Source organism: Etheostoma cragini, chromosome 10 (assembly GCF_013103735.1).
Source record: "Etheostoma cragini isolate CJK2018 chromosome 10, CSU_Ecrag_1.0, whole genome shotgun sequence".
Classification (NCBI taxonomy): domain Eukaryota; kingdom Metazoa; phylum Chordata; class Actinopteri; order Perciformes; family Percidae; genus Etheostoma; species Etheostoma cragini.
In genome coordinates this window covers 9,164,887-9,185,253 of record NC_048416.1, presented here as the reverse complement: position 1 = coordinate 9,185,253, position 20,367 = coordinate 9,164,887, and the positions used below count along the sequence as shown (strand labels likewise).

At 44.0% G+C, this 20,367-nt stretch overlaps 1 protein-coding gene across 4 annotated transcripts; it reads right to left on the bottom strand.

The window, feature by feature from the left end:
* Positions 1-1,017: 1,017 nt before the first annotated feature.
* Positions 1,018-12,657, bottom strand: pcdh18b (protocadherin 18b). Of its 4 annotated transcripts, none has more exons than XM_034882827.1 (4): positions 9,778-12,657; positions 9,212-9,300; positions 8,293-8,462; positions 1,018-2,519 (listed from the first exon to the last, which is right to left on the bottom strand). In XM_034882827.1, the coding sequence occupies exons 1-4, from the start codon at positions 12,277-12,279 to the stop codon at positions 1,564-1,566; spliced, it is 3,717 nt and encodes a 1,238-aa protein (XP_034738718.1). In that variant the 5' UTR covers positions 12,280-12,657; the 3' UTR covers positions 1,018-1,563. The 4 variants fall into 4 exon arrangements, with proteins under 4 accessions (XP_034738718.1, XP_034738720.1, XP_034738719.1 ...); XM_034882829.1 differs by having other exon boundaries at positions 8,347-8,462; XM_034882828.1 differs by having other exon boundaries at positions 9,212-9,267.
* Between the last annotated feature and the right edge of the window lie 7,710 nt (positions 12,658-20,367).

Here is a 20,367-nt window from a genome sequence, read left to right as displayed (position 1 = left end):
GTTCAGGTACTGTCTGTAGTCATTTGTTCAGTTAATTGATCCATCGATGTGTCTATTAAAGTCTAATATAAATTCCCAGAGCCCAATATGCCATCATCAAATGTCTAGTCAAAACTCATAAATATTCAATATACAATGATATAAAACAGAGACAAGCAGAAAACACATGTATTTGAGAAACCAGAACCAGAGAATCATTCACATTTAAAAAAAATATTGTATCCACTACTGACAAAAATGTAATGATTATCTAAATTGTAATTGTCTGGTTTTCTGAATATTCCATAAATTGCCTATATGTTGCATAACTGCACAGGCAAGTTAATTCATTCTCCCCTTATCCAAAATGTTGTCTTCATTGGTAATGCATTGAAATATTGGCCTGATATGTCGATTTGATGAGTATTAACTTGAAGTCTTTTACATGGACCTGATGGGTTGTGTAATATTTGACTTTGTCCTTTATCACCCCTCGTCCACACAGTTGCTAGTAGCCAAGGAGGACACTGAGTATTACACAAACATGATGGACTCTTTTGAAAAGGTAATTATCTTTGCAAAAGTTGTCGGACGCCACAATCTTCTGAACATAATGAGGAACACAGAGAGAGTTGTGGGGAGCAGATAGTCTTAATTAGCTTTTTAGCAACTCATTTGGGTTTATTAATATCAGAAAGTTACGCCTAACAGCTTAAGGGGAGACACCCCAGGTGAACAGGGAAAATGTTTTTCAGATATCACCTTGAAACTTCCCCAGTTGAGTACTTAAAATTAAGACAATAATTTGTTGTATTACAACTTTCGTGAACATTTATTTTTAATCATGCAAACTAGGCATTGTCTAATTAAATTTGTTCTCATTTGCATAAATAATGTTGTTGAAGTGCAAACCAATAATGTTTTGTATTGCAACTCTTTTTAGAGTGAAGTCTTGTTCATGTCATATCATGCATACACATAAAATACTATAGAAGCCCCAAGTACCAGAACAAAACTCAAATATAAACCAGTCCGCGGAATATTTGTTTAATATTTTTATTTGTGTACGGTCCCCTTCCCCACAATAATCCACAAAGACACGTGTCCATTAATTCACTGATATATTCATGTATACATATAGTGACAAATAAAAAAGAATCACAATACAAAAGACAATTTAAATATGTAGAATGTCAATCGCATGTCAAAGTCTTGATTCAACGTTTTTACTCAACATGCATTGAAAATATAAAAAATAGACTTTTATGTTAAGTTTATATACACTTTTTTTATAAATATAAGTATACAAATGTATTTTTAAAATACAAAGATAAATACAGTCACACAGTGTACATTGTGTACCGAACCAGCAATTACAAACAATTTTTTTGGGATATTTAGCATTCACAAAACACAATTATTACATTAGAAATGCAACTTTAACGACAATTGCAGGTCTTGTTTTTTGTCTTTATTTTCCCCGTCTTTCTCTTTGCCACCCATATGTCCTCACTTTTTATTGGGAAGTAAAGGAAGCAGTCAGTGGGGTGGTGAATAAATAAAAGAGGATACAAAACAGGGAGTCTAGCTCTGCCGGACATCCTGTAAGAGTTTGTTGATCTCGGCCACCAGCTCGCTGGCGTCCACCAGCTCATGTCGGCTGTCGCTGCGTTTGCCCTGAAAGTGGCTGAGCACAGAGTCAAAATCGTCCTCCTCGTAGTTCTCCGGGATTTCCTCCATGGCCGGCAGCCACTTGGAAGAGGGCCCGGGGAGCGGCACCGGCAATGGCACAGGCGCGGGGGACGGCTGCACCATAGTGGGGCTGACCAGTGCCGTGAGAAGGGGGCTGTTATGGGGTTTAGGGGTGTGGCCGCTGTTCTGGGGGCTGTTTTTGGGTGCCTGCAAGCCCTTGTGGCTGCTACTCTGGGAGCCAAGCTTCGTGCAGGGTTTTAGGGTGTGGTAGCTGCCCCCCTGGTGGTGGCCAGATGGGCCGATGCTGCTTCCCGGGTTCTGGAAGTGGGTGTTAGCGGCCCAAGCTGCCACGCCCTGCTGGTGGACGGAGGGATTGGGCTTGCCGGGGAGATGGCCCCTCCTGCGATCCAAGGATCCAGTCATGGGTACCCCCACCCCGCTGAGACTAGTCCCCTTATGGTTTTCGTTGACCTGGACATACGAGTCCAGACCCTGCGGTAGCAAGCGCTGGAACACACTGCTCATCTCTGACAGCAACGACGTGGTCCCGCACAAGTCTTCATCCCTGGCCTCGCCCCCAGCTTCCCCTCGCTCCTCCTCGTCTCCACCGTCCTCACCCCCCAGGTCCTTGCCGAAAGTAGAGAAGCTCTGGTTCCGGGCAGGGCCAGCGTCGGTGCATGGCTGCGGTGTCTTTTCCTGGGAGAGGTCGGTTGCTTGGTGGGCTTCTTCTCCAGGGATATAGAGGTTGCTGCGGTAGTCGGCGGAGGAGGCCGGGGAGGCCAGGGGGGGCATCCAGCACTGATCTGAGTGACCCAGGACACGACACTCCTCTGTGCAGAGCCTCATAGCTGCAAGAAAAGACAGAAAACTTGTGTAAGTAATCACAAATACTATGCTGGGATGCAGCGAAAAGCACAAAATCCAAGTAGAACAAGAGAATCCAACTTTGGTTGATTGATCAACTGAAACCATAAATTGCCAAATTGTTAGAGCTGCATATACTGCAGTCCCGTGAAAACGGTTGACCTCCATATTTGGTGAGTTTTCACACAAACTGAAGGATTTAAAGAAATTCTCCCCATTGCTTAGGCAAAAAAAATCCTTCAAATCTCATTAATGTTTCAAATGTCTCATTAGTCCTCAAAACAAGGCTGTTTTCTTGAAAAGTTTGAATATAAAGCATTATGCACATTATATCTTGTTCAGTGGTCAAATACAGCATGGTTTTCATATTAGCTGTGTCTTGCAGGTAACACTCAGATACTTCAGTTGAGTCATGAGTTTCATGTGCATGTACATTCTTTAAATGTTGGAACCAAAACAACCACAAATCTGATCGCAAAATCAAAGAGCTGCAAAGAGGATTCCTGTCAGTTGAGTCTTTTGCCGTCCAGCTAATATTTGCCTGCCTCTCCTCAGGTGTTTGTGCCACGCTGTCTCTGGAAACACAGTTGAAATTTCCCCTTAATTAGTCTGAAAGGTTCTCTGCAGGAGCACCGCCTGCTACAGTACCTTCCAGTGTATTTACCACCGAGAGACAATTTCAGCGAGGCCGATCAATGCCTATTACCCATTCAAAATAACTCCTCCTCTAAAAGCCCTGCATTTTTCCCTTTCAAGTCGCTCTTTTCAATATTAAATCTTCAAATAGAAAATCTCTGAAGAATAAATTACGAATAAAATATGCCAACTTAAAGCCTTCATTAAAGGAGTGCAGCGCTTTTGAGTCCTGCTATTGAGGGACTTCATTATCCCCTCATTAACATGAAAGGAACATTTATAATACATCTTAGAGCAGATGAAAAGTGCATTTGAGTGCACTGAAAGGGGGAAAAAACAGTGCGGGGCAGCGGCATATTGGGTGCTCGGCTGATGAAAGGGTGAAAATTAAAGATTTAACCCAACTGATTTGTGTGTAAAAATGAAAGAAAGAACATGTCAGGCAAACATTAACAGAAAGCCAACCCGTCAGTTGAATTGACAATACAGTCAGACAGACTCACTGACTCCCTTGTCAATAACTTATCAGACTCGCTGCCCATAATGTCTTTGTTTACTTCAGAGATTTTCTTAAGCAAATTTTATCCAAACACAAATTCTACTTTTATCCCTGATAAGAAGCAATGGGAGTGGGCAGTTATCCACTGAGCAAGGGAAACCCAGTAAGGGTTGGCAGTGAGATTTAGGCTACATTTACATTGCTACGTTTTGTTTTTTTTGAAGCAGAGTTTTGAGCCAAAAGCGATCTCCATGCACACAAGTGTTTTTAGCTCCAGTAGAAGAACTAATCTGCGTTTAAACTAACACGCCCAAACCCCACATCTCATCAACATTCTCGCATACTGGGCATACACAGCCCGTTGCTGGTAGTTGCCATGGTAACGTTAGAAGTATACGTCATAACCATTGAGACCCAATCAGGCAGAGAAACGATGGCGTTAGTGTCGGTGTTGCCGAAGGTCTCCGTTTGCGTCCGTTGAGACTGCAACACAACCCTGCAGATTCCAAACCAAAACGGGACACAAGTGTGTCAAAATGTCTCCGGCTTAGTGGCTCGAGCAGAGGGCCCAGAGCAGGGGGAACGAGAGGGGGAATTGTCGCATAAGATATTCCTTTTTTAAACAAAAGCGTAGCAATGTTAATGCAGCCTTGGACTACACTGAGCTCTACAATATGAAGACGTATTCAAAGGGACATTCCAAAGATCTAGTTGTCCCGTAAAGTTGGAGCTATTTTTTTAAAGATTGATTAAAACAAGAATGGATATTATCCATGCAACATATTACACAGGCTGAGTCGAAGGCTACTCCTCACAAGCCATGAGCTGACTTTAACATTTACATTTGGTTCTCATTCAACTCCTTATAAGGACAATTAAAAATAGCTTTCATGTGCACTTCTTGCCTTCTTTCCCTCCTGCCTGCATGTGACAATGCAAAAGGAATAGGCGGTTATCGATCTCGACAATGAGAATACTTCTTTCTTTACATCAGCGTCTGAGACACCCACTTCTACTTGGGACACTGGCAAAAAAACATAGACCAAGGAGGCCTTGTAGATTTCTTTTGGTCTTAAAAATCCCCTCAATTTCAAAAATGTGTGTTGCTAGTCTGGTTTAAAATCTAAAAAAAATACAGTGGGTTAAGGTTTTTGTGTACAAATACCTTCAGATTTGTAAAATGAATGGTAGTATGCAGAAGTAGCGACCTTTACAGACAAATAAGATAGTTGGAGCACTCTGGGAATAGCCTTGATGTTTAAAGTGTCTGATAGGAAATAAGCATAAGGTTAGCCTAGCTTCAGACAGGAAGGAAAATAGCTTGGTTTGTCTATAGTGACTAAAGTAACCTTTAACGTTCCTTAATTAGCATGTTATATCTTGTTTGTTTGATCAGACAAACATTTTTTTTCTTAACAGCCATCTGGGCTTTTAGGGGGAATTAGTCATTCTGGACAAACAACTATCTGGGCTGGATATAATGCATGGATGGACAGATTCGATCAGTGAGCACAGCTTTAGCTTTAGGTCTCTCGCTCTATTTTTGACCTTTAAGAGTTAGGGTTGCAGTTCCCCCCCCCCCGCTCCCAGTCTTTATAATATCTAGGCTAACCACAGCCTGACCCTCTGAGAAATACACTTATTTGCTGTATTTTAAAGAGTCATATCATGTCGGCAAAAGAAAAAAAGGCTAAATAAGTAGCAGAGACACTCTCGTACATTTCTTTTAATTCCAAATTGAGTGTTTTCTTCATGGGTTCTTAAAGCATTTAAAGCCTTGAGTTATACCATCTTCTGCATCAAGATTAGGCTACAAACAAAGACTTTCTACCTCATTTTTCCTTTGTGCAGGGAGGGCTACCATTTCCAGCCATAATGACAGGGCACCGACTAAACGCTGCTCGAAATCATCCATGCGGCACTGGACACGGGGGCGGGAGGCGGGGTGAACGTACAGAAGAAGAAAGGTGAGCTTTGAGATGTAATTATGCTCTTCAGGGCTTAATCACGAGCGCAACTCGGCGCCGACTCCATAGCAACTATTCGTCACATGGCAATTAAATGCGTCCTTTTCATCGGAAGAGCATAAGGGCCTCGGTTTGGACGGCTGAAAGTGAAGGCTTGAATGTGGGAAAGAAGGAGAGTGACTAACGAGCAGAGCTACGAAGGAAAGGAGGGAGGGAGGGAGAAGGTGTTAGTGATGAGATTGTCTGCCCGTCTGGGTTGACTTTAATTGGGATGTAGCTCAAATGCAGCGTCGAGTGATGGCTGTGTGGGAAGCTGGCAGGATAGAAGTGGGAGCTCTGGGAGGAGAGCGATAACGCAAGATGCGGCAGCTTGCAACCTGGGTGTCGTTTGCGAAAGACAGGATGAGACACTTTAAGAGGGTGTGACCCAGTGCTAGGTGGGTAGAATAATTCTAAGTCGGTTGGGTCAATCAATCGTCAACGAGTGTTCAAAGTTCTTCCTTGTTGACTGTGGAGAGGAAGGAAACTGCATGCAGTGAGACAGAAGGGAGAAGAGATGGATGGCTGATGGTGGCTGCAAAGGAGGATAAGTTGAGCTATCTGGAGAGATAGCTCAACTTAGCGACAGTGAGGTGAAACTCTGCGGTTGAGTACATTCAGTATCCACAAACCTTCAAAGCCGATGCACATGCAACCACTTGCAATGCAGAACGGAAAAGGCATGCCGACATGGCTCAAACAGTGTTCTGCTAACAAGCAGATTGAGGTATGCCATTGGCTATGGATTTCAAAATGTTTGTATGGTCCCAGCAATAGCCTTGTCACTTGGTCAATTGGATTTGTGTATGGCATCCAGTTTTTGCTTCCTGTTTCGAGGAGTATGGAGAAGCTCCACAGTTGATTTTACAGAAATTAAAATATAATGGTACACCCTAGTAGCTCACCTGGCAGGCTCGATCCTAACCACAGCAACCCAGGGTTTAAATCCAACCTGTGGCCCTTTGCTGCATGTCCTTCTCCTCTCTGTCCTGTCTAGAATTGTTCTAATGCCTAGAAATTAATCTTAAAAAATAAGTATTTAAAGAAACCTAAAATCGTTCAAGTCCATCTTAATACATTACTTATTTGCTCATTGGTAGATTCACTTGTCGGTTACTGGCCCTGACCTGTTCACTTCCAAGCTTGTCTATGCTGGAAGTGATGGAGGACAACATCTAGCGTAGTTCTAAAAGCAGTTTTGGAAAACGTCTCTGATAAACATTTTGCCCTGCAAAACAAATCTACTTCCAAGCAGTTTATTTAGGTTATTTTTCCTGTAAAACTAAATAATAATAAAAGAAGTTCTATTGCAAGGGTCTTCAACGTTTTCAAAAGGCTGTAACTTTGGTAGATATCCACCTGATTTACTGTGTGTAACTCAAACTGCTAAAACTTTGCATTGCACAGAATGAGGACTGTGGATGTTGTCCGATGTCCCTTATGTTGGGACGGTGCCATGGAGGGAACATTTCAGGGCGAGTACAGATAGAAGGAATCATTTCAGCAACCAACAACTATCATTGTTTATGCCTCTAATGTTTGTATCGCAATAAGAAAGTCTTAAAAAATTACAAACCTATCCTTTAAGATGTAGGATTTAAAACTATGTTTGATCCCTTTATAAAAATTGATTGAACACATGAATATATGTCAGTGGAAGAAATGTGCCACAACCTCTAGATGGGGTTGCTACGCCATTTTCAAAGATTCAAGAAAGAAATGAAGGGCCAGTGTTTGCTCAGAGTAGAGGACCTATACGCACTGACCATGTTTTACACTGAGTAGATACATCACGGTTATTGTAATCTTTTGGAGTTGATTACTCAATTTGCCTGGCAACAGAAAATGTATCAGCAACAGTTAAAGTAAAAAATACCCAACATTTGATTCCAGACTCTAAAATGTCACATTTTCTGCTTTTCTCCATCTCTACATGAACATAAACTGAATGTCTTTGGATTTGGAACTGTTAGAGACATCATCTTGGGATCTTGAAACTCGTCATGGGCATTTTTCACTATTTTCTGACTTTTATAAAGCAATTCATTAATTAACTATTTGACAAAGTAGATTATTTAGCAGATTATTTAACACTAGGAAATCATTGTCCTTCAACTCTAAAAATGTTCCTGTTAAATTGATTTGGTACAGTAAAAAAAATGTTTAAGCCTACATAGAATTGCACAGTCTAATCAATTGGCTGTCAATCAGTTTGAGTGACTAGCTTCTAGCTTCTTAAATGTGAATAGTTTTAATTTCCTTCTCTCGTCTCTGACAGTAAACTGAATCTCTTTGAGTTGTGGACATTTGAGGATGTGATATTGGGCTTTGGGAAACACTGATCCATATTTTTCACTACTTTCTGACTATTCAGAGACCAAACAACTATTCAAACAATCGAGAAAATAATCGATAGACTAAATCAACAACGACAATGATCGTTAATGGCAACCCTGAACCTAAAGCACAACATAAGGATTTTATGAACTGATGCACTGTAAAACTGATGAAAGACTGAAGTTAGGACTGACAACTATGCTAAGACAGAAAGGGGTGGGGGATGGTGTATGAAGGAAGGGTTTGTGGGGTGTGCTGGATGGGTGGCCAGGGGTGTACCTGCATGCGTTCTGCGCTGGCCATCAGGAGCATATATCTCAGTAAAGCCCTCACCAAGGAGCCGGTCCATGGGTGACTCCCTGCCGGGCTCGTAGTCGCTGTCCCCTGCCTCACTGTCTCCACGTCCGCTGTCCTTCAGACTGAACTTATCCATCTCATTCAAGGCATATCTGCACACAGAGACAGGCAGAACATGTCATACCTTCTTCATAGAGGACCTGCTGGGTATCATCAAAATGTTGATAGTGGTAGCGATACGAATATCGTGACTTTGAGACCGCTTCATTAACTATACTTTTTTATAATAAATAAAGAAAAACAACACACACAAATCTTTATGTATTTTTCAGCATCTACTAGGTAAGCCTCTCTGTGTATTGTAGAGTTTCCCCTGTGTGTCTCTATGTGTAACGCTAGACAGCCAATCACCATCATTATTAGATCTTAGTAGAAGCATGCTGCATGCTCATTGGCTCACTGATTTGATGAGATTTACTCCTTAGGTATTGAAATTGGGTATTGGATTTTTTTACTCGATACTTTAGAGGCAATTTGGTCGCTGCCTAAAATGTATTGAATTCAGCACCCAGTCCTATCATTGACAATACTATTATGAAATAGGTAAGGGAATGCCATGCTACTGATAGATAATAAAGTGCCGGGAGAAGCAGAGAGCGCTCTGCAGGAGAGGTTTTACATAAAATTATGTAAATGTGAAGTTGTGGAGCATACAGTTTGACACTAAACCAAAATGCTACTGGATATCTATTTAAGGGACTATGTGAAAGTACTGACATACAAAATCATGTGGAAATGTTATTGTAGAGGCGTACAATATGAGTTCCCCTCTATGTTGACCTTACTTTTGCCATTGTCTGACAATAAAGGCTTTGAAAGCATCGTTGAGTGTGTGTGTTACCTGTAGCTCCGGGTGTATTTGTTGCCTCTGAAGCTTGGTCGTGGCTGGTACTGGCCCTGATGGAGCATGGACAGAAGCTGTGAGACTTGCTACAATCCCAAGAGAAACAAACAAAAAAAAAAGAAAAAGAAAAAAGAAAAAAAAGGAAAATGAAGAGGGGAAAATGAATGGAGTCAAACAAGCAAGGCCACAAGACATCATTGGGGAGGGAGACATTGTGGGGGGGAGGCATTATGGAGGATGGGGGGAGGGGAGGGGGGATGACATGACAATTGTGACTTGCTCCTGAATGTGATGATCAACAAAAACATGACACAAACAGCTCAGGGTAAACAAAATATGGGAGCAATTGATAAATCTGAAACAAATACTGAATAACAAACACACAAAGTGCATAGCATATAATTTTGGATAGAAATATTGCAAGTGGATTATCTTTTGGTGCATTATTGACACCTAAAAACACAGAGCTGAATGTTTAATGCACAAAGAGCAGTCGTGCTGATTGAGCGTCTAGGTTTGAGATCAATTTAACTAAAAGCTTGACACAAACTGAATTGTCTCACCTCCACAGGAGGGGTGGCGTGGGCCAGCTCGAGTGCAAAGTTCTCCGGCACGTGAATGGAGGAGATGGTGACCAGGCTGTTGAGCGACTGGCGGCTGTGATGGCTCTGCCTGCTCCCTAGGGTGCCCCTCTCTGGTGTAGGGGAGCCTGGGGGGGAGTGAGGGTGGGCACGCACTGGCAGAGTCCCATTGACGGTTGGGACCAGGGTGATGTCCGCCTTGTGGATCTGCCTGGCGGGCTTCTTGGGGTGGTTCTGGTAGCTGTTCTCTGCCACGCGACAGTTGTAGTTGTGTCTGGGGTCTTTCTTTTCGCGGTTGCAGCGGGCAGTGGCAAACATCACCATGACGATGAGCAGCAGAGCGCAAACAGCGCCCAGAGAGATGATGACGATGAGGGAGAGATCCAGCGGCGCCTGGCTGGAGCCGGTGGGGTAGAGAGGGGGGAGGATGTCCATATTCTCCTGCAGGGAGAGCCTGAAGAGGGCACCTGTGAGCAGCCGATTGGTGCCCCTGTCCTGCACTTCCACCCTAATCTCCATCACGTCCCGAGGAGCCTGCACCAGACTGGCGTTGGTCCTGAGCTCACATCGCCGGGCGTCCATCACAAACAGCCCGTCCTCGTTGCCACCGACGATGGCGCAGGTCACTTCTCCATTGGCACCGGCATCGCGGTCTGTAACTTTGAGCGCGGTGATAAGCTGACCGGGCGATGCGTACTTCCACACCGGCAGCTCGGCGGTGTGGTTTCGGAGGGACGGGGAGTGAATGATGGGCGCGTTGTCATTTTCATCCAGGACAGTCAGAAGGACGGTGGTGTTGGTTGTCAGCACTGGGTTTCCCCCGTCACGTGCCTGCACGGTGAAGGAAATCCGGCTGACGTCTTCGTGGTCAAAGCTGCGTAAGGCGTAGATGGCGCCATTGGAAGGGTCAATGGTGACATAGGTGGAGATGGGGCTCCCCTGCACCAGAGCATCTAGGACGGTGTAGGTGACCTGGCCATTGGTGCCCAGGTCTGGATCCGAGGCCACCACGGTCATTAGGTAGGCTCCGGGGGAGTTGTTCTCGGATTTGAAGACCTCGTAGCGGCTCTTTTCGAAAGACGGAGGATTGTCGTTTTCGTCAAGCACCTGGACGGTGAAGTGTTTGATGGTGGAGAGGCTGGGGGAGCCCCTGTCCTCGGCTATGACCGTCAGACTGTACTCGGACCTCTTCTCCCTGTCCAGCGAGACATTGGTGAGGATCATATAGTTCTTCTCATAGGTCTTCTGGAGTCTGAAGTGGCCGTGTCCGTGCAGCCTGCACATCACCTCGCCATTGAGCCCCGCGTCGCTGTCGTCCACGCGTACCAGAGCGATGAAGGTGTCCACTGGGGCGCCCTCTGAAATGTACGCCACTTCCTCTTTGCCAGGCGTCATCAGGTTGATGTTTATCTCGGGTTTGTTGTCGTTTACATCCGCCACCTTCACCACAATTTTGCAAAGCCCAGGAATGGAATTAGGGCCCAAGTCGTGGGCCTGTACATCCAGCTCATAGGAGGCAGTAGTTTCAAAGTCCACTTTTTTAATAAGAGTAATGTGGCCATTATCCGGGTTGATCTTAAAGGTTTCTAAGATCTTTGGCGAGACGTGACTGCTGAAAGAGTACACTATTTTCCCATTAGTGCCCTCGTCCGGATCTGTGGCGTTTAAATCAATGATCAGAGTCCCTAGGGGGGAGTTTTCCAGCAAATTGATGATATAAGCCTGCTCATCAAAGGCTGGGCTGTTGTCGTTGGAATCCGAGATGCTGATCTTGAGCAAAGTGGAGCCAGACTTTGGGGGCACGCCGTTATCCGAGGCCGTGAGCTGCAGCTGGTAGCTGGACTGCACCTCCCGGTCCAAGTCCCTCATCACCACCAGCTCTGCGTACTTGGCCCCGTCCGTCCGGGTCCTCACGTCGATCTTGAAGAAGTTATTTGGCGTTAGGGAATATGTATGCAGGGAGTTTTCCCCCACGTCCGCGTCCATGGCGCCGTCCAGCGGGACGCGCGTCCCAACGGATGCGCTCTCGGAGATCTCGATGGGGACGATGGCGCGGGAGAAGTGCGGCGAGTTGTCGTTTATGTCCAGCACTTCCACCTCCACATGGAACAGCTGCAGGTACTCCGTCGGCAGTGTGACCACGTCGAATTCAATCGAGCAGTTGGAGTTTTTCTCGCAAAGCTTCTCGCGGTCGATTTTGGTGCCAATGCTGATCTCCCCGTCCTCCTCTCGGACAGACAGGAACGGCGTACTCCCCCGCTGCATAGCGCGGAACCGAAAGGTCAGGGAACTCGGCAGTTTGGACAAAACCCCAGCTACATCTTCCTTTAACCTTGCGATAACCGTGCCCACTTTCTGCTCCTCGTAAACTTTATATTTCAAAGTCTTACCGGTTGCGCCGTGCACAAGCGCGACCAACAGCAGTAGTTTGAATGGTGCTGAAGAGAATATATTTCCTTTGGTTTGGATCATTTTTGCCCTCATCTTCTGTATTCACACAGAGTGGGGGGAATCCTGGGGGGAAAGAGGGAATAGACGTCTTCTCAGACGTCTGGCATGTTAAATCCTCCGCTGCTGCTGCTCACGGTCGCAAAGAAAACTCCGCAAAATAGACAAAAAGAAAATAAATAAATAGATAAATAGGCTATGATAGTAAACTGTCCTTTTTGGAAAAGATTTGCACACAAAAAGCAAAACCGTGGCGTCCTCCTTGTAGACAGATTTGTTGCATGTAGGGACATATATGCACGTCGCCTCGTTAGTGTGCGCGCCTGTGAATGAGAGTGTATGTCCCGGCGAAGAAAAGACGCAGCCCTCTCCCAGTTTGTGTGTGAGAGTGAGTTAGTGAGCGAGAGAAAGAGGAGGGAGTCTGTGTGTGTGTGTGCGCACAGCCCAGCTTCGTGCGCTCTTTTCTGTTGCCCCTCCTGTCTCTCTCTCTCTCTCTCTCTGTCTCCGCCCGCCCCGCACCCAAACTGCGTCTCTTCTCCACACAAAAAAAACACTCCTCCTCCCCCCAACCCCACACACACCACCACCTCTTCCACTCCCTCGCCCCTTCTGCTCCTAAATCACCAGAATGGCCTCCAAGCAGCACAGGAGGGACTATTGATGGGAGCCCCGTTTCTCTCCCCCACCTCCCTCCACAACACAAGACAGACTTCCCCAGTATCGAAAGTGTGCCACAACAATGGGCCAGAGGAGGAAATATTCTGGGCTCAGCCACCTTTCAACACAACCACACACTGACCCGCGGCAGACTTACATTGTTATGGTTGCGATTCACAAAGTGTGCCAACTCGGGTCTTTTGTCAGGCGTGCGTAAAATGCCAAGTTGTCTCCCTCAGAATAATAATGCCACGGGGAAGGAAACATGCCCATGACTCAGAGCTTATGAGCCCGGGGTGAACAATTCAAACCCCAAAAGGATATGAATACAATCTCGCCGTTCGTTATATTTCGTTTTTGCGGCACAAGACACAGATCTCTCCATCTGTTGAATCAATGCCCCTCCATCTGAATTTACACCTGGCTGTTTGCTGATCGAGCAAGTGTATCCAGTTTATGCCAGGAGTCTCTGTGGTTATGTGAGCGCCACCGTAAGATCAAAGAAATCACTAAAATATTCCTGCACAACTGAGTAGTCTGGTAACAATACTAGTGTCATCATTTTCTTTGAGGGGCTTATAATATTTCGATTTATCTAAAGCATAATGTATGTGTTCTCTTTGTGCGCCAAAGACGTCTCCATCCATTTCTTTTGCCAATAAATCCCTGTTCGTCTCCCTGACGAATTAACAAGTTAGTTTGGCTTTTGGTCACAGGTTGGCCAACCCAGGTGCGCGCATCTTCATGAAATCAGTGTCAGGCACTTGAAACCAACAACGTTTTGCGCGCTGGCTCTGCGTGGCTCCTATAGCACACCAAACAACTTACACCAATATAATACAAAAACTTTCAAGACTGTTTAAATGATTTACATTTGAAAGCAAATGGCTCATTACAGAATGATCAAACGTTTCGAATTTAGAGAACTTTTTTGTTTTAAACATTGCTCAGGATGTTTTCTCGATCGCTTTTCCATTTCCACTATAAATCACATTCTCTCACTAAGGGTTAGGTATGGCGAGTGCCTTGCAATCCACCCACAGCTGACCCCCCACGTGTGCTCCCTTTAACAAACACCCCCCTTCCTCCTGCTGCATAATGATGTTGTATGGAGGCCTACATCTCTTGATCCCACCAAATTACCATCCTGCAAACTCAACGTGTCTCTCACAGAGCCAACAACTGGGCAAGCAGAGCTTTATAAGAGAATCACCAGGCCATCTGGCCCGGGCCTCCGAGAGCCCAAACCTACAATTACCATCTATTCAGACCCAGCCACCCCCCCCAAATAACACCAAGTGAGAATTAGCCCCATCACAAGTCAGATAAAATCTAATACCCTCATCATCTTGCTGTGGAAAAAAACTCTTCTAAACCACTTTTGAATGAGTTTACTATTCAGCAATGAGAGGCAAACTGTTCATATTAGATTGACTTTTTTTCTGTGGATGTGTCATAGCTGATAGAAAAGCAGAGAGAAAAAAGGGGGACAGCATGAAGATGAAAGTGTCTGATATGTGTTTTATGGCATGCATAAATCCATTCTCCGCTCTCTACATGTGTAAAAGTTCACATCCCAGCAGACATTTCTATAGTACATCCTCATCAGTGTGTCACACACTCCAGTAAGCCAACAGAAGCCCATTTGGACTGTTCCCCAGATTCCTTTTTTGTCCCCCCAAACCATTCAAAAAGTAATGAGTCGCGCTGCGCAGACTTATACTCTCAATAAGCTTCATTTGGAGTGCGAGCCAGATCTGATAACCGCGGCGCTGATTGGTTTCAACAGAGCAAATTATCTGCAGCCAGCATCTTTGGGAGGATGCGTCTCTGTAATGGATTTTATCTGCATTTTAGATTCCTATGTGTGACCCGTGGGAACGCAGGCTCGCTGCGCCGCCATCTGTCTCGGAGAAAACACATGGACATCTCTCTCTCACTCACACACACAAACACACAGATGCTGAATGACCCAACAAGGGCAGAGTGTCCATTCAGCTCACAGTTTAAAGCTGCTCATTTCATGTTTTTATGAAGGACTGCGGACGATCAGTTAGTGTCAATTCTATGACCAGGACGAGCACATACAGTACTTCTCCATTCTACCTACATGTGTGTGATACCTAACCGCGAAATGTAAGCCATGTTACGGAATGTCCTATTCTGATGTCCATAATAATGCCCAAATCATGCAGTTCAATTTTTTTTTATTGATTTCAGAAGACAAACTGGACAAATGACTAATAACTGAATGTTTTTTGGTTATTATTTTGGTCAAAGTGATACATCAAAGACGGAAGGGTGTCCAACAATAACTCTGCTTCCACTCTAAGTAAGAGGATGTTTGCATGCAGCAATATCGCATTCGGACACACTCTACTGTAGGTATCCCACGCTGCCTTACTGAACTACAGCTTTGTGTTATGTTTTGTAACATTTAACGCTTATTGAAGCAATACAATTCGAGTTTTATCCAGCCAATTACGCACGGTGCCAAGCTCTCCACGTGCCACAGCATTGTGCTGTCTCTCACGGGATGCAGACCCCCCCCCCCCAGTTACGTCTACAATGGAAGAACCCGCGGATTTAAGATTCCCGTAACATCTAACAACGTTAGCCACGGGCCGGTGCCCCTGCACATTAAGTACTACACCCCCCTGGTGAGGAGCCTTGGTGGCATTACTGGAATAGAGAACGTGCGCAAATCACATTTCCTCTGCAGAAAAAGAAAAGCCCCACATGTTACACAGATTCCAGCAAAGAAGTTTCTTTAATCCCAACTGAAACGATTCCGGACTGTGCTGTGTGTGTGTGTTTGTGTGTGTGTGTGTGTTTGTGTCATTTCACTTATTTGTTTATTTGACAGAGACAGTGGTCTTTAATCCTCACCAAAGTAACTAACCCTATAGGAAAATGTTCATCTGTTGTCCCTTACCAGTTTTAAAATGGCCACGTAAAAAAACAAGAAATGACTAAACACAGTCAGCAAGGAAAAGCAACATGTACAGACCAACATTCAGACCGGCACAGTGCACAAAAAAAGTGTCACAAACAACACAAATCAACCAGAAACTTTCTATCATCTGATGATGATGATGCTTATAACATGAGACTGAAGTGAGTGGGGCTGTAATCACATTGTACGTGCCAATGCGCAGGTTCAGTAAATAAAGCGTTGATGAGGAAACATGTCTGATGTTTCACTTTGACTTCTCCCTCAGAGTTAACAAAGACAGAAGGGCTCCTGCAGCCAGTTGGAGGAAGGGTGACTGTGGTGGATTCAGATACTCTGTCCTTGGGGACCATGAAACTGGTGACTGAAAGGAGTTTGGAAGGGGGTCTGTGGGGCAGAGGTGGGGGGTCTCGGGGGGGTACAGGGGGACGGGACAACTTTGTCATTGAAATGAAGCTGGAGACCCCAATGACAAAGGCTGCATAGCAGGTGGAGAAAGAGAGGGCCGGGGGGGAACCATCCTCCCTCACCACAAAGAATCAGTGCGCACCGGGGGGAGGGGGGGTGGGGGGGGAATGGAGGCTGGGAGCGGTGGCTGGTTTTTGTGTTGTGTGTGCACTTTTTTTGGAACATGGGTATATATGCACTCTCTCCATTTATACGTTCCTCCGTCTGATGTTTTTTCATATTTCCAGTTCAGATATTATGTCAAGAAAGGAGCATTCAGCCTCAATTTTCAAACATTTGATTTTTTTTTTAAGGTTTTTTTTGTAAGTTGGCCTATGTATGTGTTACTAACTTGGCAATAAATCCGTTCCTTTTTGAGTTAAAGCAAGCCTATATGAACTAGGCAATCGTGAACATCATTGATGACAAGGGGGGGAAAAAAGTAGGAAGAACAAAGACAGCTGTGTTAACAGCAGTTTGATCATATTCGATAACAGTCAAATAAATTGTTATATAAATGAATCCTGATCCCTAGATATTCAGCCCCTTTCTATCTTCCTCAGCAGAAGGGGAGTCTTGGCCTGTGGCGGGGGGGTCGGGAGGATTGTAAAGGCACGCGAGCATCTGCCACTATCTCATTACCATGCTGTTAGCTCGCGCGACAGGGAAGGTATTTGGGCTCCGAGAGAGGGGAGTTGGGATCGTTCCCTGCACCCAGCAGGCATGGCCCAAGATGACACAGACAGCTCGAATTACAATGTGACGCATAATCAGCTGATCACTGGCTTCAAATGTGACTCAGTCTAAATGAAAGCTCTTAGAAAATATAAGAGCACGGCCATTGATGGCACAGCATTAAAGGCACATTCAGCGGTACAGGGCCAACAGTGTGTGGATGCTAAACATTTCCCGATACCGTTACCAGCAGCCTCACATACAGCCTAAAAGGCCGGTATCGGTGAGGAGTTTATGCACAGATCCGATACCACATAATTTAGCCCAGAAGGAAATCTACTTCAAAGTAGTTTATTTTGTTCTTTTTCCAATATGACTGACTGTCAAACTGGATAATAAAAGAGAGTTAAACGGCATTTATTGTTTGTGTTTATTCATGTTTCAAAAAAAGTTTAACCTGAGTGAGGCCGACAACAAAGATATCAATCATATCACATGCATACAGGGATGGTAGTATACAGCTGTTAAAACATCATAAAATAGAAGACACACTGATTTTAGATCGGTACTCGGCCGATACGCAAGTTCAGGTATCAGAAAGCAAAACATTGAATCTGACTATCTCTATCCGCTGGATACCCAAACATTGCTCCCATCTGTGATTGTTGAACATGTCTTTCCAAAACCATTATGGTGAGGTCCAACACTGATGGGTGATCAGGTCTGGCTCACAGCCGTTGGTCCAGTTTGTCCCAAAGTTATTTGTTGGGGCGGAAGTCAGGACTCTGTGCAGGTCAGTCAGTCAATTTTATTTCTATTCATCAATATATTAATCCCAAACCGTATTTGTCGGAGCTAAATTAACCTTTTCACATGGTAACCAATTATTACGCCTCTTACTTCATTTACATTGCTTTATATTGCTCTTCTTAACTCACACTCAGAAAGAAACGGCATAAGTATACTTCTCAAAATGTAAAATTGTGAAAGGAAATCAGTGTTTTTGTTTTTATCCCCAGCCTGAATTGCCTCCCTCTACAGCAAATAGTGATTTCCTACATTTTTGAAACGTTGTTTGCTCTCAGATTAAAAGGGGGTCTTTGTTAAATTGGGACAGTGAAGAGAAGATGTTACAAAGTGAAATAAAAAGATGGCGATAGAGAGTACGGTGACACATCTCCACAGGCAGCAAGTTGGAATCTTTGTCTCTTCTGGATTTCTCATTGGGTAATTGTTGGTGCAAACAGTTGCACTTTGATTAGAGAGACGTAACATTCTGGTGTCAGTGCCTTCGAATCAAACTCCATTGAAGTTTTGCAGAAGCTAGCTCAACATGATATCATGTCTACATTTGCAGGGATCCACAGAAAACAACTCAAAGACACTTCTGTCCACATACTTTTTGATCTGAGTTTTTTCCTGGTTCTGTCTCGGCCTCTGCTATCTAAATGCTTCCAGTGTGCGTTGTGTTAACAGTTTGGGTTTGACCATTCCCTTTTTCAGCATGACAATTCCCTCGTTTACAAAGCCGGCTCCATGAATAAATGGTCGGCTTGGATCCACCTGGGTATTTGACTTATTGATACGCAGACCAGAATAGAGCTCCTGCAGCACCTAATGAGCCTAAATATAATTTGGACCCAGCTCAACTCTGGTCTCCTGTTGGGTGTTGAGATCTCTTTTGCATGTGCACCACTAAATGTATCCTAGCATCAATGCACAATGCACATGAAAAGCCTTATTTTTTCACGAGCTTACTGTACTTCGATGCTTTGATGTGAGTTGCTATGGTTTTGGTCATTTTAGTGACGTGGAATGAAAAGTTGCTTTTAGGAAAGGTTATGGATGTTATATATTGGTTGATTCTGTTTTAAGCCCATTGTTGCATGTAGTTTGTGATGGGATTTTCTACTTTTTTTCCAAACTGTAGAGTGTAAAAAATAAAAAAATGGATGTAGCATTAGTGACATCACCCTTTGGTTGTATGAAGCTGGGAGTTTGCATGTTGGCCTTCACTGTCTTGGTATATTTGAGACAGAAGTCACCATATTCGGACAAAAGATGCGGCTAACCCAGTGTTGTAAAAGGTTTCAGTGGCGCTGCGCTAAGCTAAAAGATTTTTGACCTTTCAACGTGTCGTGCAGCGGAGTTCTACCGGTGTGTAAACGCAGACCGCTGGTTAGTGGCCGCGTTCAGCTTCATGTACGGCAGAACAGAAAATCTGTAAACTTTCCCTTAACTTACCAGCTAACCCCAGCGGTAGCTAGCTAACTTAGTTAAAAGGTGCTGTTCCAATTAACTTTGATAAAGTGAAAACACAGTGAGATGGTCGAAGTTTGAAATTAAAACTCTAACAGCACCCAAAAACAAGTTGATGTCTATTTTGATGTCCACAGTGTTAGCATGGTTAGCATTGCTAAGCCTATGTCCTGATTGACAGGTCCTAAAGCTTTATTGTCTATTTTAAAATAAATGGGACCATAATTTACTAAATGAACATCATGCTGTGTTAAATAAGACTTGAAACTAATGATTGAGACCATAAACTCATTATGAAAATGTTAACTGAGGTGATACATCAAGGCAAAAGTAGGGTCATTTCCCTATAGACTTCTATTGAAACTATCCTTTATTTGGAGCCAGTGGAGTCGCCCCCTGCTGGATATTAGATAGAATGCAGAATTTACCTATTTGCGTCAGTTTTTAGGCTCGCAAGCTGGTGCTTTAACTAAACCTGAATTTGACATGCAGTTAATTAATTTATAATAAGTCTTGAATGCAACTATTTTATATTCAGTTACCTCTTCAAATTCAAAAAGCCCCGCTTTTTCAGAATTTATTTTAATGTTAATATGTCAATATCTGAACTTGTACAAGGAAGTGTTAGCCAACAGCCAGTAATGCAACAGTATACCTATAACCAGTATTTATGCCGCTGTATTACTAGTTTCGTGATGCAGAGTTGTAGAGAATCACAAGTTAACATCGGGATGGTTGTCCGAGGGATTACAGACCGATAACTAGTAGTGAATGAAACTGATAACCAAAATTGGAACAAATATGCATTTACAGTGAAAATGAAAATCTGCGGAAAATTGATAATTGCAATGTTACAAATGCCAACACATAACCTTACATGCTTTAAGCAATTATTTAATGAATAAGAAACGTTTCACATAACACCCAGTGACAGGGTGTCAGATAGTATCGGGGGCGCGACATGAAGTCAGACTCGGTGGTTAGTCAAACCAAAACAAAAGGGACAAACACAGAGCTGTAGCAGAGCCAAAGCGTACCTTTAACTTTATTGGTCATCAGGCAAATTAAATGCCAACACAGATAATTCTTAAACTGCCAAAAAAATGGCCCAATAATCAGCCAGGGCCTATAAT